General features: G+C 40.9%; 1 protein-coding gene across 5 annotated transcripts in view; it reads right to left on the reverse strand.

The window, feature by feature from the left end:
- LOC139763949 (uncharacterized) overlaps positions 1-25,139 on the reverse strand; it is a 95,022-nt gene that overhangs the window by 39,426 nt on the left and 30,457 nt on the right. For 3 of the 5 annotated variants that reach the window (XM_071690432.1, XM_071690435.1, XM_071690436.1), the window contains exon 4: positions 23,931-24,625. In XM_071690432.1, coding sequence (XP_071546533.1) covers positions 24,412-24,625 — 214 coding nt within the window. In that variant the 3' untranslated portion in view covers positions 23,931-24,411. Of the gene's footprint in view, positions 1-19,160; positions 22,716-23,930; positions 24,626-25,139 lie in introns of those variants that run through there. The other 2 variants (XM_071690433.1, XM_071690434.1) reach the window with 2 other exon arrangements.

Here is a 25,139-nt window from a genome sequence, read left to right on the forward strand (position 1 = left end):
CCATACAACATTGTTGGAACCACTATTCCTTCAAACATACCCATTTTTGCTTTCCGAGATAATGTTCTCGACTTCCACACATTCTTCAAGGCCCCCAGAATTTTCGCCCCCTCCCCCACCCTATGATCCACTTCCGCTTCCATGGTTCCATCCGCTGCCAGATCCACTCCCAGATATCTAAAACACTTCACTTCCTCCAGTTTTTCTCCATTCAAACTCACCTCCCAATTGACTTGACCCTCAACCCTACTGTACCTAATAACCTTGCTCTTATTCACATTTACTCTTAACTTTCTTCTTCCACACACTTTACCAAACTCAGTCACCAGCTTCTGCAGTTTCTCACATGAATCAGCCACCAGCGCTGTATCATCAGCGAACAACAACTGACTCACTTCCCAAGCTCTCTCATCCCCAACAGACTTCATACTTGCCCCTCTTTCCAAAACTCTTGCATTCACCTCCCTAACAACCCCATCCATAAACAAATTAAACAACCATGGAGACATCACACACCCCTGCCACAAACCTACATTCACTGAGAACCAATCACTTTCCTCTCTTCCTACACGTACACATGCCTTACATCCTCGATAAAAACTTTTCACTGCTTCTAACAACTTTCCTCCCACACCATATATTCTTAATACCTTCCACAGAGCATCTCTATCAACTCTATCATATGCCTTCTCCAGATCCATAAATGCTACATACAAATCCATTTGCTTTTCTAAGTATTTCTCACATACATTCTTCAAAGCAAACACCTGATCCACACATCCTCTACCACTTCTGAAACCACACTGCTCTTCCCCAATCTGATGCTCTGTACATGCCTTCACCCTCTCAATCAATACCCTCCCATATAATTTACCAGGAATACTCAACAAACTTATACCTCTGTAATTTGAGCATTCACTCTTATCCCCTTTGCCTTTGTACAATGGCACTATGCACGCATTCCGCCAATCCTCAGGCACCTCACCAAGCGTCATACATACATTAAATAACCTTACCAACCAGTCAACAATACAGTCACCCCCTTTTTTAATAAATTCCACTGCAATACCATCCAAACCTGCTGCCTTGCCGGCTTTCATCTTCCGCAAAGCTTTCACTACCTCTTCTCTGTTTACCAAATCATTTTCCCCAACCCTCTCACTTTGCACACCACCTCGACCAAAACACCCTATATCTGCCACTCTATCATCAAACACATTCAACAAACCTTCAAAATACTCACTCCATCTCCTTCTCACATCACCACTACTTGTTATCACCTCCCCATTTGCGCCCTTCACTGAAGTTCCCATTTGCTCCCTTGTCTTACGCACTTTATTTACCTCCTTCCAGAACACCTTTTTATTCTCCCTAAAATTTAATGATACTCTCTCACCCCAACTCTCATTTGCCCTTTTTTTCACCTCTTGCACCTTTCTCTTGACCTCCTGTCTCTTTCTTTTATACATCTCCCACTCAATTGCATTTTTTCCCTGCAAAAATCGTCCAAATGCCTCTCTCTTCTCTTTCACTAATACTCTTACTTCTTCATCCCACCACTCACTACCCTTTCTAATCAACCCACCTCCCACTCTTCTCATGCCACAAGCATCTTTTGCGCAATCCATCACTGATTCCCTAAATACATCCCACTCCTCCCCCACTCCCCCCGCTTCCATTGTTCTCACCTTTTTCCATTCTGTACTCAGTCTATATATATATATATATATATATATATATATCTATATATATATATATATATATATATATATATATATATATATATATATATATATATATATATTTCTTTCTTTCTTTTAAACTATTTGCCATTTCCCGCGTTGGCGAGGTAGCGTTAAGAACAGAGGACTGGGCCTTTTTTGGAATATCCTCACCTGGCCCCCTCTGTTCCTTCTTTTGGAAAATTAAAAAAAAAAAAACGAGAGGGGAGGATTTCCAGCCCCCCGCTCCCTTCCCTTTTAGTCGCCTTCTACGACACGCAGGGAATACGTGGGAAGTATTCTTAATCCCCTATCCCCAGGGATAATATATATATATATATATATATATATATATATATATATTTTTTTTTTTATATATTATATTTTTTTTTTTTTTTTTTTTTTTTTTCAAACTATTCACCATTTCCCGCATTAGCGAGGTAGCGTTAAGAACAGAGGACTGGGCCTTTGAGGGAATACCCTCACCTGGCCCAAATACACATGTCCACACACGTGTATACATACCTACACAGCTTTCCATGGTCCACCCCAGACGCCTCACATGCCTTGATTCACTCCACTGACAGCACGTCAACCCCTGGTATACCACATCGCTCCAATTCACTCTATTCTTTGCCCTCCTTTCACCCTCCTGCATGTTCAGGCCCTGATCACACAAAATCTTTTTCACTCCATCTTTCCACCTCCAATTTGGTCTCCCTCTTCTCCTCGTTCCCTCCACCTCCAACACATATATCCTCTTGGTCAATCTTTCCTCACTCATTCTCTCCATGTGACCAAACCATTTCAAAACACCCTCTTCTGCTATCTCAACCACGCTCTTTTTATTTCCACACATCTCTCTTACCCTTACGTTACTTACTCGATCAAACCACCTCACACCACACATTGTCCTCAAACATCTCATTTCCGGCACATCCATCCTCCTGCGCACAACTCTATCCATAGTCCACGCCTCGCAACCATACAACATTGTTGGAACCACTATTCCTTCAAACATACCCATTTTTGCTTTCCGAGATAATGTTCTCGACTTCCACACATTCTTCAAGGCTCCCAGAATTTTCGCCCCCTCCCCCACCCTATGATCCACTTCCACTTCCATGGTTCCATCCACTGCCAGATCCACTCCCAGATATCTAAAACACTTCACTTCCTCCAGTTTTTCTCCATTCAAACTCACCTCCCAATTGAATTGACCCTCAACCCTACTGTACCTAATAACCTTGCTCTTATTCACATATATATATATATATATATATATATATATATATATATATATATATATATATTTTCCCTGGGGATAGGGGAGAAATTCCCATGTATTCCCTGCGTATCGTAGAAGGCGACTGAAAGGGGAGGGAGCGGGGGGCTGGATATCCTCCCCTCTTGTTTTTTTTTTTAATTTTCCAAAAGAAGGAACAGAGGGGGCCAGGTGAGGATATTCCAAAAAAGTCCCAGTCCTCTATTCTTAACACTGCCTCACTAATGCGGGAAAGAAAAGATATATATCTGTGTACGGGTAGGAAGAGAGGAAAGTGGTTGGTTCTCAGTGAATGTAGGTTTGCGGCAGGGGTGTGTGATGTCTCCATGGTTGTTTAATTTGTTTATGGATGGGGTTGTTAGGGAGGTAAATGCAAGAGTTTTGGAAAGAGGGGCAAGTATGAAGTCTGTTGGGGATGAGAGAGCTTGGGAAGTGAGTCAGTTGTTGTTCGCTGATGATACAGCGCTGGTGGCTGATTCATGTGAGAAACTGCAGAAGCTGGTCACTGAGTTTGGTAAAGTGTGTGGAAGAAGAAAGTTAAGAGTAAATGTGAATAAGAGCAAGGTTATTAGGTACAGTAGGGTTGAGGGTCAAGTCAATTGGGAGGTGAGTTTGAATGGAGAAAAACTGGAGGAAGTGAAGTGTTTTAGATATCTGGGAGTGGATCTGGCAGCGGATGGAACCATGGAAGCGGAAGTGGATCATAGGGTGGGGGAGGGGGCGAAAATTCTGGGGGTCTTGAAGAATGTGTGGAAGTCGAGAACATTATCTCGGAAAGCAAAAATGGGTATGTTTGAAGGAATAGTGGTTCCAACAATGTTGTATGGTTGCGAGGCGTGGGCTATGGACAGAGTTGTGCGCAGGAGGATGGATGTGCTGGAAATGAGATGTTTGAGGACAATGTGTGGTGTGAGGTGGTTTGATCGAGTGAGTAACGTAAGGGTAAGAGAGATGTGTGGAAATAAAAAGAGCGTGGTTGAGAGAGCAGAAGAGGGTGTTTTGAAGTGGTTTGGGCACATGGAGAGAATGAGTGAGGAAAGATTGACCAAGAGGATATATGTGTCGGAGGTGGAGGGAACGAGGAGAAGAGGGAGACCAAATTGGAGGTGGAAAGATGGAGTGAAAAAGATTTTGTGTGATCGGGGCCTGAACATGCAGGAGGGTGAAAGGAGGGCAAGGAATAGAGTGAATTGGAGCGATGTGGTATACCGGGGTTGACGTGCTGTCAGTGGATTGAATCAAGGCATGTGAAGCGTCTGGGGTAAACCATGGAAAGCTGTGTAGGTATGTATATTTGCGTGTGTGGACGTGTGTATATACATGTGTATGGGGGTGGGTTGGGCCATTTCTTTCATCTGTTTCCTTGCACTACCTCGCAAACGCGGGAGACAGCGACAAAGTATAAAAAAAAAAAAAAAAAAAAAAAAAAATATATATATATATATATATATATATATATATATATATATATATATATATATATTTATATCCGCAGACAGAGTGGGGGAGTTACAAGTGTTGAGGTCCTTAAAAGCACAGAGGTAGCAGTGAGGCAGGGCTTCACTCATCCCCGTGGAGAGTAGGTGGGCACTATTTATGATACCTGACGTCTGACCCTTTCTTTACATGGTGTATGGAGAGGGTTATTTTGGTGGATACTTCTTAATGATTATTTCAGTGGACTGTTTGTCACATTTAAAATGGCCAGAGGATATATTTACATTATAATCAAATGTGCCAAAGATCAAACATGATTCAGTTACATTTCTTTCACTGAAACGATATGATTTAGCTATGGTCTTCGCTCCTTCCTAGTCAGTATGGTGATCAGAGGCAGCTTTATGTTGAAGTAAGCCATTGCTTTGTTGGGCTATCATAACACTATACTTATGTTGTGAGATCTTCGTCTTCAAATCTTTCCCCGTATTTACAATATAAAATTGGTTTCAGACTGTGCATGGGACTTAATAAACAACACCAGTATTATTTGATGAGTTATTTTTGATGAGGGCTTTCTTCACAGTATTGTCACATTTGAATAATATTGTACATAAGTTTTTGGAGAATGTGAACACATGTGAAATTCTCATGGAAGGGAAGAACAAGGGTTCTTTTGTAACTTTTACATTCTGGCTTATTATTTTGGCCACAATAGAAACGTTTCCTTGCTGTATGCTGACAATGGTTAAGTATATTTATTGGGTATCTTTAATTTCTGTCCAATGTACTGAAGCATTTTTAGTTCATCATCTAAAAATTAAGGATCTGAAATCCTATGTGCTCTCAGGTACATAGATATAAAAACCAGTCTTTTTACATTAATATGTTGATATGAATAATAGTGATGAAATGAAAATGATTCAGTACATTGGACAGACGCTAAGATACCCAGTAAATAAACTTAACCAGTGTCAGATTACAGGAAGGAAATGTTTCTATTGAGGCCAAAATGATAAGCCAGAACATAAAAGTTACCAAAGAACCATTGTTCTTCCCTTCCATGAGAAGTCTTCTCGAATGTATTCGCGTTCTCCAAAAACTTAATGTAAAAGTAGTATTCAGATATGACAACATGATCAAGAATACCCTTATCAAAAATAGCCCATCAAATAATACAGGTGTTGTCAATAAAGTCCCATGTAAAGACTTTAATGAATTTCGTATTGAACAATTGGAGAAAGATTTGGAGACTAGGATCTCACAACATAACCCAACTAAGCAACAGCTTATTTCAACATAAAGCTGTCTTTGATCACCATATTGACTGGGAAGGAACTAAGATCATAGCTAAATCAAATTTTATCAGTGGAAATGTAATTGAATCGCGTTTGATCTCTGCGCATTAGCGAAGTAGCGCCAAGAATATAGGATGAGCCTTAGAGAGAATATCCTCACTTGGCTTCCCCTCTCTGTTCCTTCCTTTGGAAAATTAAAAAAACGGGAGGGAAGGATTTCCAGCCCCCCGCTCTATTTCTATGCAGACATGTACTTACATATATATACACATATGCAGACGTATACATACACATGTATATATTCATACTTGCTTGCCTTCATCCATTCTTGTCACTATCTCTCCCCACACGAAAACAGCATTGCTATCCCCTGCTTCAGCGAGGTAGCGCCAGGAAAACAGACATAAAAGGCCACATTTGTTCACACAGTCTCTAGCTGTCATGTGTAATATATATATATATATATATATATATATATATATATATATATATATATATATATGTTTGTGTTTATGTAATTTGAAATGCTTTATAAGCAACCAAATAAACATGGTAATGTCCTCTGTATGTTCAACCTGGGATGAAGGTTATCTTTAGTCTTTAGTAACAAAAAACTGTTTTATTCCAGCCTTTTAAAGATTATGTAACTAATAAATCTCCTGTAGTTTTTATGTGATATTCTTTTTCTTCAGCAATGTTATATTCTCTTATAACAATATTTCGTGATTATTCATTCAGAAATGGAAAGCTAGTTTTTAAGCTTTCCAAATGATGTATGCCTGAGAAGGTAAATGTATATGATAATTTCTACCTTTAGAAGGGTTGAACTGCAAGATTTCTTTATTCTCAATATTTGATGGCTGTATAAAGTTCATAAGTACTATACCTTCCTTCCCCAGGAGTCCCTTCTATCCTTAAGAAGCTCCTGCAGAAATCAGGAAGTTGGCCATGTCCAGCGGCTGGAACCACAGGTCATAAAGTGTTGTGTCTCTATATATATTTACAGAAAATGCAGGGCATTTTTTTCTTTTTTAGTGACCAACATAACATGAGCAAATAGCATGCCCCAATCAGGGCCATCTTAGATGAAAAAAGTTAACAGAAAAGAAAGTAGAAATCAGGGCTCCACAAGTGTTTGTAAACTGGACTCTTAAAGGAGGAAAGTTTATATACAAAAAGGGAAAGATAAAGGAAGAAAGAGAATTCCACAGCTTAGCTATTCGAGGGAAGAGGGATGTACTATAGCAGCTAATCCTCGAGTGTTTGATCTCCACACACAAACTGTTGGAAGCAGCAGCCAAACGCATGGTAGAGGTACAAACCTTGAGGGTGGGGGTACATGTAGACAATTCATAAGAAAAATGGCTAAAATAATATCTATAGAATACAGAGCGGCAGTGTAGCAGCATATGTGGAAAGGGAAGAATGAAGAAAGGGGTTACCAGGAGAATTAATGAAAGGAAAGGCTTTTGATTCCACTGTAGTCAATAGATGTGGAACAGTGTTAGGTGCTCTTTTTTTTTATGGTAATTACATCATGGTGGTGGTGATGCTGTTTTCTGTGGGGCAGGGTGGTGCCAGGAATGGATGAAGGAAAGCAAGTATGAACACATATATATTCATTTCAGTGTATACATACATATACATACACAGACATATACATATGACTGGTGACTGAGTTTGGTAAAGTGTGTGGAAGAAGAAAGTTAAGAGTAAATGTGAATAAGAGCAAGGTTATTAGGTACAGTAGGGTTGAGGATCAAGTCAATTGGGAGGTGAGTTTGAATGGAGAAAAACTGGAGGAAGTGAAGTGTTTTAGATATCTGGGAGTGGATCTGGCAGCGGATGGAACCATGGAAGCGGAAGTGGATCATAGGGTGGGGGAGGGGGCGTAAATTCTGGGGGCCTTGAAGAATGTGTGGAAGTCGAGAACATTGTCTCGGAAAGCAAAAATGGGTATGTTTGAAGGAATAGTGGTTCCAACAATGTTGTATGGTTGCGAGGCGTGGGCTATGGATAGAGTTGTGCGCAGGAGGATGGATGTGCTGGAAATGAGATGTTTGAGGACAATGTGTGGTGTGAGGTGGTTTGATCGAGTGAGTAACGTAAGGGTAAGAGAGATGTGTGGAAATAAAAAGAGCGTGGTTGAGAGAGCAGAAGAGGGTGTTTTGAAGTGGTTTGGGCACATGGAGAGGATGAGTGAGGAAAGATTGACCAAGAGAATATATGTGTCGGAGGTGGAGGGAGCAAGGAGAAGAGGGAGACCAAATTGGAGGTGGAAAGATGGAGTGAAAAAGATTTTGTGTGATCGGGGCCTGAACATGCAGGAGGGTGAAAGGAGGGCAAGGAATAGAGTGAATTGGAGCGATGTGGTATACCGGGGTTGACGTGCTGTCAGTGGATTGAATCAAGGCATGTGAAGCGTCTGGGGTAAACCATGGAAAGCTGTGTAGGTATGTATATTTGCGTGTGTGGACGTATGTATATACATGTGTATGGGGGGGGGGCATTTCTTTCGTCTGTTTCCTTGCGCTACCTCGCAAACGCGGGAGACAGCGACAAAGTATAAAAAAAAAAAAAAAAAAAAAAATATACATATATATACACATGTACATATTCATACATGCTGCCTTCATCCAATCCCATCACCACACAAAATGGCACCTCCCCCTTCCAGATAGGCAGCGCCAGAAAGAAAAAAAAAAAAAAAAAAAAAAAAGAAATAGGCCACATTTGTTCACAGTCTAGCTGTCATGTGTAATGCACCAAAACCACAGCTTCCTTTCCACATCCAGGCCCCACAGACCTTTCCTTGGTTTACCCCAGACACTGGTATACCACATCATTCCAATTCACTCTATTTCTTGCACACTTTTCACCCTCCTGTACGTTCAGGCCCCGATTGCTCAAAATCTTTTTCACTCCATTCTTCTACCTCCAATTTGGTCTCCCGCTTCTCCTTCTGTCCTCCACCTCTGACACACATATCCTCTTTGTCAATCTGTCCTCACTCATTCTCTCCATGTGTCTAAACCATTTCAACACACCCTCATCTGCTCTCTCAACCACTCCTTTTATATTACCACACATCTCTCTTACCCTTTCATAATTTACTTGATCAAACCACCTCACACCACATTGCCCTCGAACATTTAATTTCCAACACATCCATCTATCTCTGCACATCCCTATCTATAGCCCATGCCTCAAAACCATATAACATTGTTGGAGCCTGTATTCCATCAAACATACCCATTTTTGTTCTCCGAGATAACATTATTGCCTTCCACACTTCCAGAATCTCCCCCCCCCCCATCCTGTGACTCGCATCCGCTTCCATGGTTCCATCTGCTGCGAAGTCCGTTCCCAGATATCTAAAACACTTCACTCCCTCCAGTTTTTCTCCATTCAAACTTACCTCCCAATTAACTTACCCCTCAACCCTACTGAACCTCATAACCTTGCTCTTATTCACATTTACTCTCAACTTTCTTCTTTCACACACTTTACCAAACTCAGTCACCAACTTCTGCAGTTTCTCACCCAAATCAGCCACCAGCGCTGTATCATCAGCAAACAACAATTGACTCACTTCCCAAGCCCTCTCATCCATAACAGACTGCATACTTGCCCCTCTCTCCAAAACTCTTGCATTCACCTCCTTAACCACACCATCCATAAACAAATTAAACAACCATGGATACATCACGCACCCCTGCTGCAAACAGACATTCACTGGGAACCAATCACATTCCTTTCTTCCTACTAGTACACTTGCCTTACGATCTTGGTAAAAACTTTTCACTGCTTCTAGCAACTTACCTCCCACACCATATACTCTTAAAACCTTCCACAAAGCATCTCCATCCACCCTATCATATGCCTTCCCAGATCCATAAATGCTACATGCAAATCCATCTGTTTTTCTAAGTATTTCTAACATACACTCTTCAAAGCAAACACCTGATCCACACATCCTCTACCACTCCTGAAACCACACTGCTCTTCTCCAATCTGATGCTCTGTACATGCCTTCACCCTCTCAATCAATACCCTCCCCTATAATTTCCCAGGAATACTAAACAAACTTATGCTTCTAATTTGAACACTCACCTTTATCCCCTTTGCCTTTGTACAATGGCACTATGCATGCATTCTGCCAATCCTCAGGCACTTCACCATGATCCATACATACACTGAATATCCTTACCAACCAATCAACAACACAGTCACCCCCTTTTTTTTTTTTTTTTCACTGCAATACCATACAAACCTGCCGCCTTGCTGGCTTTCATCTGCAAATCTTTCACTACCTGTTCTCTGTTCACCAAACCATTCTCCCTGACACTCTCACTTCGCACACCACCCTGACCAAAACACCCTATATCTGCCACTCTATCATCAAACACATTCAACAACCCTTCAAAATATTCACTCCATCTCCTCACTTCATCACGACTTGTTATTACCTCCCCATTTGCCCCCTTCACCAATGTTCCCATTTGTTCTCTTGTCTTATGCACTTTATTTACCTCCTTCCAAAACATCTTTTTATTCTCGCTAAAATTTGATGATACTTTCTCGCCCCAACTCTCATTTTGCCCTCTTTTTCACCTCTTGCTCCTTTCTCTTGACCTGCCATTTTCTTTTATACATCCCCCAGTCATTTGCACTGCTTCCCTCCAAAAATCGTCCAGATGCCTCTCTCCTCTCTTTCACTAACAATCTTACTTCATTCCATCATTCACTCCCCTTTCTCAAGCCATCACTGTTTCCCTAAATACATCCCATTCCTCCCCCACTCCCCTTACATCATTTGCTCTCACCTTTTGCCATTCTGCACTCGGTCTATATATATTTGTTATCCCTGGTGATAGGGGAAAAAGAATACTTCCCACATACTCCCTCCATGTCGTAAAAGGCAACTAAAAGGGGAGGGAGCGGGGGGGCTAGAAATCCTCCCCTCCAGTTTTTACTTTTTCAAAAAGAAGGAACAGCGAAGGGGGCCATGTGAAAATTTTTCCTCTAAGGCTGTCCTCTGTTCTTAACACTACCCCGCTTATGCAGGAAATGGCAAATGTGTATGAAAAGGTAAAATATATATGTATTTGCTTTGTCGCTGTCTCCCGCGTTAGCGAGGTAGTGCAAGGAAACAGACAAAAGAATGGCCCAACCCACCCACATACACATGTATATACATACATGTCCACACATGCAAATATACACACCTATACATCTTGATATATACATACATATATACAGAGACATATACATATATACACATGTACATAATTCATACTGTCTGCCTTTATTTATTCCCATCACCACCTCGCCACACATGGAATAACAACCCCCTCCCCCCTCATGTGTGAGAGGTAGCACTAGGAAAAGACAACAAAGGCCCCATTCATTCACACTCAGTCTCTAGCTGTCATGTAATAATGCACCGAAACCACAGCTCTCTTTCCACATCCAGGCCCCACAGAACTTTCCATGGTTTACACAGACACTTCACATGCCCTGGTTCAATCCATTGACAGCACGTCGACCCCGGTATACCACATTGTTCCAATTCACTCTATTCCATGCATGCCTTTCACCCTCCTGCATGTTCAGGCCCTGATCACTCAAAATTGGAACGATGTGGTATACCGGGGTCGACGTGCTGTCAATGGATTGAACCAGGGCATGTGAAACGTCTGGGGTAAACCATGGAAAGTTCTGTGGGGCCTGGATGTGGAAAGGGAGCTGTGGTTTTGGTGCATTATTACATGACAGCTAGAGACTGAGTGTGAACGAATGGGGTCTTTGTTGTCTTTTCCTAGCGCTACCTCGCACACATGAGGGGGGGAGGGGGTTGCAATTTCACGTGTGGCGAGGTGGTGATGGAAATAAATAAAGGCAGACTATGAATTATGTACATGTGTATATATGTATATGTCTGTGTGTGTATATATATGTATCCCTTGGGATTAGGGTATCCCTGGGGATAGGGGAGAAACAATACTTCCCACATATTCCCTGCGTGTTGTAGAAGGTGACTAAAAGGGGAGGGAGCGGGGGGGCTGGAAATCCTCCCCTCTCATTTTCTTTTTTTTCTTTTTTTTTTTCCAAAAGAAGGAACAGAGAAGGGGGCCAGGTGAGGATATTCCCTCAGAGGCCCAGTCCTCTGTTCTTAAAGCTACCTTGCTAATGCGGGAAATGGCGAATAGTTTGAAAGAAAAGGAAAATATATATATATATATATATATATATATATATATATATATATATATATATATATATATATATTTTTTCAAACTATTCGCCATTTCCCGCATTAGCGAGGTAGCGTTAAGAACAGAGGACTGGGCCTTTGAGGGAATACCCTCACCTGGCCCAATTCTCTGTTCCCTCTTTTGGAAAATTAAAAAAAAAAACGAGAGGGGAGGATTTCCAGCCCCCCGCTCCCACCCCTTTTAGTCGCCTTCTACGACACACAGGGAATACGTGGGAAGTACTCTTAATCCCCTATATATATATATATATATATTATCCCTGGGGATAGGGGATTAAGAATACTTCCCACGTATTCCCTGCGTGTCGTAGAAGGCGACTAAAAGGGGAGGGAGCGGGGGGCTGGAAATCCTCCCCTCTCGTTTTTTTTTTTAATTTTCCAAAAGAAGGAACTGAGAATTGGGCCAGGTGAGGGTATTCCCTCAAAGGCCCAGTCCTCTGTTCTTAATGCTACCTCGCTAACGCGGGAAATGGCGAATAGTTTAAAAGAAAAAAGAAAAAAGATATATATATATTACAGAGGTATAAGTTTGTTGGGAAGGAGACTTGTGTGAGGAAGTACCAGGAGTACCAGTACAGAATGGAAAAAGGTGAGAACAAAGGAGGTAAGGGGAGTGGGCCTTATTCATTCCCGTTGCCACCCCACCACACATGAAATAACAACCCCCTCCCCCGCATGTGCGCAAGGCAGTGCTAGGAAAAGACAACAAAGGCCACATTCATTCACACTCAGTCTCTAGGTGTCATGTATAATGCACCGAAACCACAGCTCCCTTTCCACATCCAGGCCCCACAGAACTTTCCATGGTTTACCCCAGATGCTTCACATGCCCTGGTTCAATCCATTGGCAGCACGTTGACCCCGGTATACCACATCGTTCCAATTCACTCTATTCCTTGCATGCCTTTCACTCTCTTGCATGTTCAGGCCCCAATCACTCAACGTCTTTTTCACTCCATCCCTCCACCTCCAATTTGGTCTCCCACTTCTCCTAGAATAGAGAAGGGGGCCAAGTGAGACTTTTGCCCTTTAAGGCTCAGTCCTCTGTTCTCGACGCTACCTCACTAATGCAGGAAATGGTATGTATGAAACAATATATATATTGATACATCTTCTGAACCATGAGAGAGATGGCCAATCACCTGAACTGGAAATTTCTAAACTACATTGCTGTACCGCCCATATTTCTGTTACAGTAGAGTAAAATTTGGGGGTTGACTCTTTCACAAATAACATTTCCAAGAGGTTAAAATGCATGTCTAGTAAGAGTATACAAAAAAAGTCCATTTGCTATAAAACAAAAAAGAAGAGAACAAAGGATTTAATCAATCTTTATTCGCAAAAAAAACACCATTTGTATTTAGTTACAATAGGCTTCACTACTTGTCCACTGCAACACAAGACATAACCACTTGATAATCAGATATAATAAGAAATATATATAATCCTCTGTCTACTGTTACATGAAAGTAAACACAGATACTTAAATATTCAGCATTAAAATGTTCCAGTTTTCTCTCATGTTCTGTAGATAACAAGTACTGAGATGTTCTGCCAATAGGTAGCATTTGTGCCAGCATGAAGGTCCTATGGTGACACTACAGATGATGGTTTAAACCGGAAGAGTCTTGTCAGCACTATTATTAAATCTTCCTCATATCATCTCTACCTTCTCTTGTAACTGAGATCGAGAGGCATCGTGTCATCTGAGCTCAGGAATCCTTAAACTTTTTCATTCTACCTAAACTCACTCATTCCTCCCCATCCTGGTCCTCCTCCCTTACAGCTATACAGAGACACCAAGTGGGAAGAATGCAGAAAAAAGCATTCAGAATTATTCTCCAACCAACAGAACAAGCTCACATGAAAGTTTGGCAATAAACTACCAACACACTCCCCAACACCTGACCCCCATGGACAGCCGTTGATTACCACACACTATTTGTACCAGTAAATGCTCATACATACAGATATAATAAGATGTTCCTATACCTTTCATTGTGAATGCTATAAAAAATCCATGAACAAGTGCACAGATAAGGAAGTAAATATCTTGGTTCTTCTTTTAGTTCAGCTATTTGGTATTTCAGCTACTATCTTACTGTAACTGTTCATCAATTAATGTTCATATACTTAACACAGAGTACATAATGTATAAACCATAGTATTTACTGTGTAAAACTTTCTGCCACTCTGCCTATGTAGATGTACCTCATTCATGTGCTTGTCCAAAGCATGGAAATATTCAGGCCTACCTTAATCTCCCATTAAGCTCTTTTATGATTAGTTAAATAGTTATTATAACCTTCCTGTTCTTTAATATCTGCTTTGATTTTCAGCTGAATGGCTGCCTAATTTCAATAAACCATTTATTATCATTATTATATGAGGAAATAGTATGATAAAATGGCTTTTGATGTGAGGCCAATACCTTGCAGATATACCATACAAACAGTATTAACAAATTTACGTTCTAACTTCCTGTAATTCACCGACTTATTCATTTGTATGTGATGACATACATGAGTTAACATGTACTATAATGTATGAGTAATGTGGATACGGCTGGGTTGACATAAGATAGCCTATGTTTATCTTCAGAAGCTTACCAATACTTTTATCAAAGTTATAGAAATATTGATTATTTGAGTTAATAATGGACAACTGTGCTTCAGGAAAACAACAGGCTCATCCTGGGAGGAAGCAGTGTCCCTTTGAAATTTTATTTCTGCAGACAGGAAGTGTGTGATGAATGATGCATGAGTCAACATGTACCATATTGTATGAATAATGTGGAGAGCGAAGTGGTTACAGTTGTGTTAAAATATAACCTGCATTTATCTTTGAAAGCTTACCAATACTTTTATCATAATGTATTGAAACAATGCTAATTTGAATTATCAACAGAGAACTGTAGCTTGGGAGAAAGTTTTCTTATAGAGGAAACGGGGTTCCTTGTTGGAAATTGGTGGCATTGCATACCGCTCTGCAGATGATGAGTTCCACCAAAGAACAGCTGTATCTTAGCTTGGGTACGCTTGTTTTCATGTCATTAAATTGTGATAAAATTGTCATCCCAAAAGTGTCTGTACTAAAAAATTTAAAGTTTCATTTGATGACCTGGCACTAGTGGTAACCCCAGCAGACGATGTAACATTTTGTTTACCAACATGCTTATCCATCCAATTAAGGTTACTGTTGCATTTTCACCACAATACAGATAAACTGTGGTCATTGTTTCATTTATATCAGTAATACAGATGAGTATTTCATCCATAACTGCATTAGATAGTGTGTTCTACTGATTGACACTCAACAGCCCCCATGAAAAATCCTGGGTATGGGCCCATAACATACTGTATATACATATTTTAACTGGTATCTTTTGCATAAAATTGTTCTTGGTTTATTATTGTTGTCTGAGTTTTATTTTCTGATTTGTAAGCATCTCTCTTTCTCAGTCACCTTGATATTTTTTAGACCCATAAAAAGTGAGATCAAATTTTGTGTGATACATAGAGGAAATTTTGGCTAAAATATCTTGGGTCGACTGTTACTTGAGATCGCCAGTTACTCGAGTATATATGGTAATTCACTTTTAAAGTGTGAATTAGTCATGAGCTTATCAGAGTTGTGTATAAAAGTAGAAAAATAATAATTTACCTTATCATTCACAGAGTGAAAGATGAAAGTTATGAACACAAATGACATGTCTACTGGTGCTAGGTAAGGTTTTTTCCAATATTTTTTCTGAATATGTATAAAGCCATTAGTCCATGCATTAGGTAAGAACAAACTAAAGAGAGCTGTGTAAAAAATATATATAAAGAATACAAGTTACATCATTTATCAAAATGTACACTTTTGAACCATAAGATGACCATTCACCTCCCTGAACAGGAAACATTTAAAACCATAGAGCTGTAATGCCCATGTTTCTGTTACTGTATTTTTTTAATGTATTCTGTGTAATGCATTTTTAGTGTATGAAATAGTTAATCTAATAAAAAGTGTTAAGAAAATATGAAAATAAACTTTACCATATCATAAAGGATTAGACCGAGGGCCAAAAGTACACAAAATAATTCTCAAAACTTTCTATTTATCTATATCCCAGATACCCGTTTCCTCTAGGAACTCCCATAATAGAGGTGGCATCAGCAAAATTCTTCTTATCCCTGTCCTTACATGCCTCCCTTGCATACACCATTCCACACATTCTTCCACCATTTCTTCCCTTCAGGCACTCTTCCACAGTACTTCCCCATGTCAGAAGTGGTCTTCCTCTTACACCAACCCAGCCCTTGTAAACTCCCCATTTTGTGTTCTTTTCACATGCCCAAACCATATCACAGTATTAAGTTTCACTCACTCTACCACTGTATAATTCATTCCCTACCATATGAAATATTTCATACACCCCTTCACTTCTTTTTTCATTTCCACAATCTGAATTCTTGACCACTGTGACTCATTCCATGTCAATGTTTTGGCAGCATAGATCAGGGGTAGGTAGACTATGCTGTCCCTTTAGCCTTACGTCACTTACATATGTTTATTATTTTATTTAATTTGTTTTGTTGCTGTCTCCTGCGTTAGCGAGGTAGCGCAAGGAAACAGACGAAAGAATGGCCCAACCCACCCACATACACGTGTATATACATACACGTCCACACACGCAAATATACATACCTATACATCTCAATGCACAAATATATATACACACACAGACATATACATATATACACATGTACATAATTCATACTGTCTGCCTTTATTTATTCCCATCAGCCACCTCGCCACACATGGAATAACAACCCCCTCCCCCCTCATGTGTGCGAGGTAGCGCTAGGAAAAGACAACAAAGGCCCCATTCGTTCACACTCAGTCTCTAGCTGTCATGTAATAATGCACCGAAACCACAGCTCCCTTTCCACATCCAGGCCCCACAGAACTTTCCATGGTTTGCCCCAGACGCTTCACATGCCCTGGTTCAATCCACTGACAGCACGTCGACCCCTGTATACCACATCGTTCCAATTCACTCTATTCCTTGCACGCCTTTCACCCTCCTGCATGTTCAGGCCCCGATCACTCAAAATCTTTTTCACTCCATCTTTCCACCTCCAATTTGGTTTCCCACTTCTCCTCGTTCCCTCCACCTCTGACACATATATCCTCTTGGTTGATCTTTCCTCACTCATTCTCTCCATGTGACCAAACCATTTCAAAACACCCTCTTCTGCTCTCTCAATTACACTTTTTATTTCCACACATCTCTCTCACCCTTACATTACTTACTCGATCAAACCACCTCACACCACATATTGTCCTCAAACATCTCATTTCCAGCACATCCACCCTCCTGCGCACAACTCTATCCATAGCCTACGCCTCGCAGCCATACAACATTGTTGGAACCACTATTCCTTCAAACATGCCCATTTTTGCTTTCCGAGATAATGTTCTCAACTTCCAAACATTCTTCAAAGCTCCCAGAATTTTCGCTCCCTCCCCCAACCTATGATTCACTTCCGCTTCCATGGTTCCATCTGCTGCCAGATCCACTCCCAGATATCTAAAACACTTTACTTCCTCCAGTTTTTCTCCATTCAAACTTACTTCCCAATTGACTTGACCCTCAACCCTACTGTACCTAATAACCTTGCTCTTATTCACATTTACTCTTAACTTTCTTCTTTCACACACTTTACCAAACTCAGTCACCAGCTTCTGCAGTTTCTCATATGAATCAGCCACCAGTGCTGTATCATCAGTGAACAACAAATGACTAACTTCCCAAGCTCTCTCATCCACAACAGACTGCATACTTGCCCCTCTTTCCAAAACTCTTGCATTCACCTCCCAAACAACCCCATCCATAAACAAATTAAACAACCATGGAGACATCACACACCCCTGCCGCAAACCTACATTCACTGAGAACCAATCACTTTCCTCTCTTCCTACATGTACACATGCCTTACATCCTCGATAAAAACTTTTCACTGCTTCTAACAACTTGCCTCCCACACAATATATTCTTAATACCTTCCACAGAGCATCTCTATCAACTCTATCATATGCCTTCTCCAGATCCATAAATGCATTTCTAAGTATTTCTCACATACATTCTTCAAAGCAAACACCTGATCCACACATCCTCTACTACTTCTGAAACCACACTGCTCTTCCCCAATCTGATGCTCTGTACATGCCTTCACCCTTTCAATCAATACCCTCCCATATAATTTACCAGGAATACTCAACAAACTTATACCTCTATAATTTGAGCACTCACTCTTATCCCCTTTGCCTTTGTAGAATGGTACTATGCAAATATTCCGCCAATCCTCAGGCACCTCACCATGAATCATTTTTTTTTTTAATTTTTTTTATTATACTTTGTCGCTGTCTCCCGCGTTTGCGAGGTAGCGCAAGGAAACAGACGAAAGAAATGGCCCAACCCCCCCCATACACATGTATATACATACGTCCACACACGCAAATATACATACCTACACAGCTTTCCATGGTTTACCCCAGACGCTTCACATGCCTTGATTCAATCCACTGACAGCACGTCAACCCCGGTATACCACATCGCTCCAATTCACTCTATTCCTTGCCCTCCTTTCACCCTCCTGCATGCTCAGGCCCCGATCACACAAAATCTTTTTCACTCCATCTTTCCACCTCCAATTTGGTCTCCCTCTTCTCCTTGTTCCCTCCACCTCCGACACATATATCCTCTTGGTCAATCTTTCCTCACTCATCCTCTCCATGTGCCCAAACCACTTCAAAACACCCTCTTCTGCTCTCTCAACCACGCTCTTTTTATTTCCACACATCTCTCTTACCCTTACGTTACTCACTCGATCAAACCACCTCACACCACACATTGTCCTCAAACATCTCATTTCCAGCACATCCATCCTCCTGCGCACAACTCTATCCATAGCCCACGCCTCGCAACCATACAACATTGTTGGAACCACTATTCCTTCAAACATACCCATTTTTGCTTTCCGAGATAATGTTCTCGACTTCCACACATTCTTCAAGGCCCCCAGGATTTTCGCCCCCTCCCCCACCCTATGATCCACTTCCGCTTCCATGGTTCCATCCGCTGCCAGATCCACTCCCAGATATCTAAAACACTTCACTTCCTCCAGTTTTTCTCCATTCAAACTCACCTCCCAATTGACTTGACCCTCAACCCTACTGTACCTAATAACCTTGCTCTTATTCACATTTACTCTTAACTTTCTTCTTCCACACACTTTTCCAAACTCAGTCACCAGCTTCTGCAGTTTCTCACATGAATCAGCCACCAGCGCTGTATCATCAGCGAACAACAACTGACTCACTTCCCAAGCTCTCTCATCCCCAACAGACTTCATACTTGCCCCTCTTTCCAAAACTCTTGCATTTACCTCCCTAACAACCCCATCCATAAACAAATTAAACAACCATGGAGACTTCACACACCCCTGCCGCAAACCTACATTCACTGAGAACCAATCACTTTCCTCTCTTCCTACATGTACACATGCCTTACATCCTCGATAAAAATCATACATACATTAAATAACCTTACCAACCAGTCAACAATACAGTACATATGTACCCTTCATTATTCTAATAAGGGACCCAGTGACTCGGTCTACCCTGTACAGCTTTTGCTCTTATCTCTCCTTCCATATCAAACTTACCAAAGATAGCTCCTAAATACTATAATTCTCTCACCTCTTCCAGTCTTTCTACGTTCACAGTTTAGTACACTTTCTCTATGTAACAGGGCTTTGCCAAATCTAAACTTTCACTCTTTCCTTTCAAACGTAATCACTTTACTTTTACTTGCATAAATTTTCATTCGCCTATGCTTACAGACATTATAAAACACTTACAACCTTTTGCAACTCCTCTTTACTCTTGGCAAACAACACATTATCATCTGCAAACAGACTTGTCACTAGCCACCACACCACACCACACTCCATCTCAGTACCCTGTTTCCCTAGTTTTGCATTCGTCTCTCTTACTGCCATCCCTCAAATGGATGGCCATGGCAAAAGACAGTCCATAACTGGTGAACTCCAGTGCTACTTCTAAGCCTTTTTGAGTCCACCACCCTTAACAGGCCACTGGCAGAGGGCAACTCTTGCACAGCATTTCCAGAGACCCAATGTTCCTACCAACTACCACTACCTAATGCTCAAATCTAAATATTCCTACCTACTACGACTATCTACTGCTCCTACCATTTTACCAAAAGGCAAGGTTAGCACATGGCATTCACCACAGGAAAACTAGACTTATGAAAAATGTTATGTGATTTAAGTGAAGTCAAGAGCTATTTGTGGCAAGGATAGATAGTACGTTTGTGGAAAGATACTCAGCAGTCCATATGTCAGTTAGGCAGAAAGAATGGACAGCTACCTAGTTCACTGGAGTGGAACTTGGCTACCATTGAAGTGCTGACACACTATGCAGCTGTCACTAACCCTTCTGATACCCAGATGGGTAGTACCAGTAATATACCTCCCTGGTAAATGACTGCCTACCTCTCTTATCACTCAATCCACATTTATGTTATAAAAAAACACAGCAACTTCACACAGCTCTGCCTCACACCCACATGTATAAAGAAACTTTCGCTCAACTCTCCATCCACTTTTACAGATGCATTTCCTAATCTATAAGGCCTGATACACACTATAGCTCCACTCCCAGTTCGCTCTCACTCCAGTTAAATATCATTACATGTATTTGAATGGAGGAATACACACTATCACTTACAGTTTGCTCTCACTTCCATCACGTGCAAGCAACAGTCATCCAAAAAATATTTTGAGTGGAGCAAGAGAGGACCAGAGCAAGAGCAACAGTGTGCATTACCCAACAGTCTCGCTCTAGTCTAGGCCCGGTCATCAGCGAGGTGGTAAGCCGTCTCTCCATCCTTCCCTATGAGCCCCAAGAAACCAACCAAATGGGATTATGAAAAAATTTGCTCTCATCATCAATCAAATGAGGATAGAGGTTGAGAAATTCCCCCTTAATTTCCCTCAACTCCAATATTGGATGAAAGCAGCCAAGTTCTCTCTTTCCTATTTTGTTTGTTTGTTCCTTCTTCCTCTCCTCTTCATCCAGGGCTATGGCAATCACAGCCAACTTAAAGAAAAATCCATCTTCTCCCAGTGCCAGATGCACTGACACTAGACAGCCTTCAACAAGAGTGGACTGAGATGCTTGATCATGAGTGTATCGTGAGCAAAGCAGTAAGTGTGCATTACCTATCACTGTGAGCAGAGCAAGAGCATCCCGTGATCAACAACACAATCACCCCCTTTCTTAATAAATTCAACTGCAAAGCCATCCAATCCCACTGCCTTGCCAGGTTTCATCTTCTGCAAGGCTTTCACCACCTCCTGTCTTCACCAAACCACTCTCCCTGGCATGAAAAAGGTGGATCGCAGGCAGATTAGAAAAGGTAGTGAGTGGTGGGATGAAAAAGTAAAGCTGTTATTGAAAGAGAAAAGAGTGGCATTTGAAAGATACTTACAAGAAAGGAGTGCATTTAACTGGGAGATTATAAAAGAAAGAGGCAGGAGGTTATGAGAGGAACGTGCAAGACTTGAAAAAGAGGGCAAATGACAGTTGGGTGAGAAAGCATCATTAAACTTAAGGGAGAATAAAAAAAGATGTTTTGGAAGGAGGTAAATAACATGTGTAAGACAAGAGAACAAATGGGAACATCCATGAAGGGGGGGGGGGTGATAACAGGTACTGATGAATTGAGATGGAGTGAGTATTTTGAAGGTTTGTTGAAAGTTTGATGATAAGAGTGGCAGATGTAGGGAATTTTGGTCGTGGTAGTGTGCCAAGTGAGAGGGCCAGGGAGAATGGTTTGGTTAAGAGAGAAGAGGTAGTAAAAGCTTTGCAGAAGATGAAAGCCGGCAAGGCTGTGGGTTTGGATGGTATTGCACTGGAATTTATTAAGAAACGGGGTGATTGTGTTGTTGATTGGTTGGTAAGGATATTCAATATACGTATGGATAATGGTGAAGTGCCTGAGGATTGGCAGAATGCATGCATAGTGTCACTGTACAAAGGGAAAGGGGATAAAGGTGAGTGTTCAAACTACAGAGGCATAAGTTTGTTGAGTATTCCTGGGAAATTGTATGGGAGGGTATTCATTGAAAGGGTGAAGGTATGTACAGAGCATTAGATTGGGGAGGAGCATCATGGTTTCAGAAGTGGTAGAAGATGTGTGGATCAAGTGTTTGCTTTGAAGAATGTGAGAATTACTTAAAATAACAGATGGATTTGTATGTAGCATTTACATGTGATAGGGTTGACAGAGGTGCTTTGTGGAAGGTCTTACGAGTATATGGTGTAGGAGGTAGGCTGCTAAATGCAGTGAAAAGTTTTCATCAAGGATGTAAGGCATTTGCAAGAGTAGGAAGAAAGGAGAGCGAATGGTTCCCAATGAAGGTCGGTCTGCGGCAGGGGCGTGTGATGCCAATGGTTGTTTAATTTATTTATGGATGGGGTGGTTAGGGAGGTAAACGCAAGAGTTTTGGAGAGAAGGGCAAGCATGCAGTCTGTTGGGGATGAGAGGGCCTGGGAAGTGAGTCATTGTTGTTCAGTGATGATACAGCACTGGTGGCTGAATCAAGTGAGAATCTTGAAACCTGAAAGAGTTGAATAAGTAAAGTACTGGCCAAATACACAAACATAAATATCACACACTGAAATGGTTACACTTATTTTGGCAGGCTTAACAAACTTTTAACTCCACCTTCATCCACTCCACTACCACCAACCTCAATTCTTCATCACTCACTTTTTCTGTACATATGATTAAATATCAACTGATAACTGGGGAAAGACCTGGGGATAGTGGAGTGTTTTACATAACTGGAAGTGAACTTAGCAATAAATGAAACCATGAGAGCCTAAAGTGAGTCATGAGGTGGAAGATGGGCTTAAGACTCTGAGTGTAATAAAGTGTGTGGAAGGAAAGTTCAATAAGAGTAAGGGCAACGATTGGCATGTCTGAAGGTATCCTGGTAGTGGTTCTGATTGTGTTGTATCAATGCCAGCCTTGGACCTCAATGCAAAGGAAAAGCAGAGGGATGGATGAGCTGAAACTGAAATGGCTAAGGGCAATAAGTAGGTTATATCAAGAAGACACATTAGGTAGAAGTAGTCGGTAGGAACATTAGGTAAGAGCCTCTGAAAACGCGAGTTGCCCTATGCCAGTGGCCTGTTAAGGGTGAAGCACTAAAGGCTAAAAAGCAACATTGGAGTTCACCAGTTATGGAAACTTTTGCTGTGACCACCCCCTTGAGTGAGTGCCTAGCAGCAACAGGTGTCAGAGATACAGACAGATAGATAGATAGATCAGGTACACAGGACACTGTCAGAAAGACATGTGGTAATGAGTGGTTAAACTGAGAGGGCTGACCATAGTGTGCTGAGACAGGATGAGTAGAGATACTGACTAAGAGGATCTGTGAGGAGGAATTGGAAGGAACACTAATGAGGGGGAGACTGATAAAGGCAGTTGGATGGAATGGGGGTGGTGATGAAGTATAATAGGGCCCTGAACGTTTAGAAAGGCAAGAGGCAAACACTGGCTAGAATGAGACGAAGTAGTGTAGGATGTTAGGGGCAACATGTTATTAATGGGCTGGACCAGGATATATGAGGTGGTCATAGCAAAACACAAATGGTACTTGTCTGTTGATGAAAGTCTGTAGTTTTAGTACATTACAAATGTACATTACAAATATATGAGAGTCCACTGTTTATTTGTTTCTGACATTACCTCATTAAAATGATAAAAAAAAAGTACAATAAAAAAGTCTCACTCCTGTATCTTTGAAATAAAAAAAATTCACCTCTTAATTTATGATACCTATAGGTGTATAATTTGAGGGAGTTCTTAAAGGAAACAGGCATCAGAAATATGGATAAGCTGACTGATGGATAGTACAGCTTGTCATGGCATACAAAAGTAATTAAATCATATACAGATTAGAGCTACTGCTACTATAACAGGCACCAGAGATATGGATAAGCTGACTGATGGATAGTATAGCTTGTCATGGCATACAAAAGTAATTAAATCATTTACAGATTAGAGCTACTGCTACTATCAAAGCAAATAATAAAACTACTGTTATGGACATATCCATCCATAAAAAGTTTAGGTCCGCTTTCTGTAAGCCCTACCTTCATTAACAAAAAAATCAATATAAAAGCTGGGAAACTGTGTGATCATTTCGGTTTTTATTAGATATCATCATATGCTTGTAAGCCTTTTAACTGGCTATCATCTCAAAGTCTGGTATACAGTACTGACTTCAATAAGCTTGTTCACATTCATTGAAACCGACTCCATTCCTCCCTGCCAATATGAGGGACTCCACTATATACGTACTCGATTTCTTTCAACCCTTGGCTCAATGCTGTGACATCATGCCGCAAGGACTGTGATGGAGAATGGAACTGGGTCCACTGATGGGAACTTTGAGAGGGTCTGATGTGGTGCTGAGGTGTTTGCACCATTGCCCAATTTTCATTGCCACAGATGTTCCTGCCAAAAAATTTTTTTTTAAATCTTTAACATTACAATATATATATATATATATATATATATATATATATATATATATATATATATATATATATATTTTTTTTTTTTCATACTATTCGCTATTTCCCGCGATAGCGAGGTAGCGATATATATATATATATATATATATATATATATATATATATATATATATATATATAGCGGGGGGCTGGAAATCCTCCCCTCTCTTTTTTTTAATTTTCCAAAGGAAGGAACGGAGAAGGGGGCTGGATGAGGATGATTCCTCAGAGGCCCAGTCCTCTGTTCTTAACGCTACCTCGCTGACGCGGGAAATGGCGAATAGTATGAAAGTATGGAAGCGGAAGTGGATCATAGGGTGGGGGAGGGGGCGAAAATTTTGGGAGCCTTGAAAAATGTGTGGAAGTCGAGAACATTATCTCGGAAAGCAAAAATGGGTATGTTTGAAGGAATAGTGGTTCCAACAATGTTGTATGGTTGCGAGGCGTGGGCTATG

This window comes from Panulirus ornatus, chromosome 48 (assembly GCF_036320965.1).
Source record: "Panulirus ornatus isolate Po-2019 chromosome 48, ASM3632096v1, whole genome shotgun sequence".
Classification (NCBI taxonomy): Eukaryota; Metazoa; Arthropoda; class Malacostraca; order Decapoda; family Palinuridae; genus Panulirus; species Panulirus ornatus.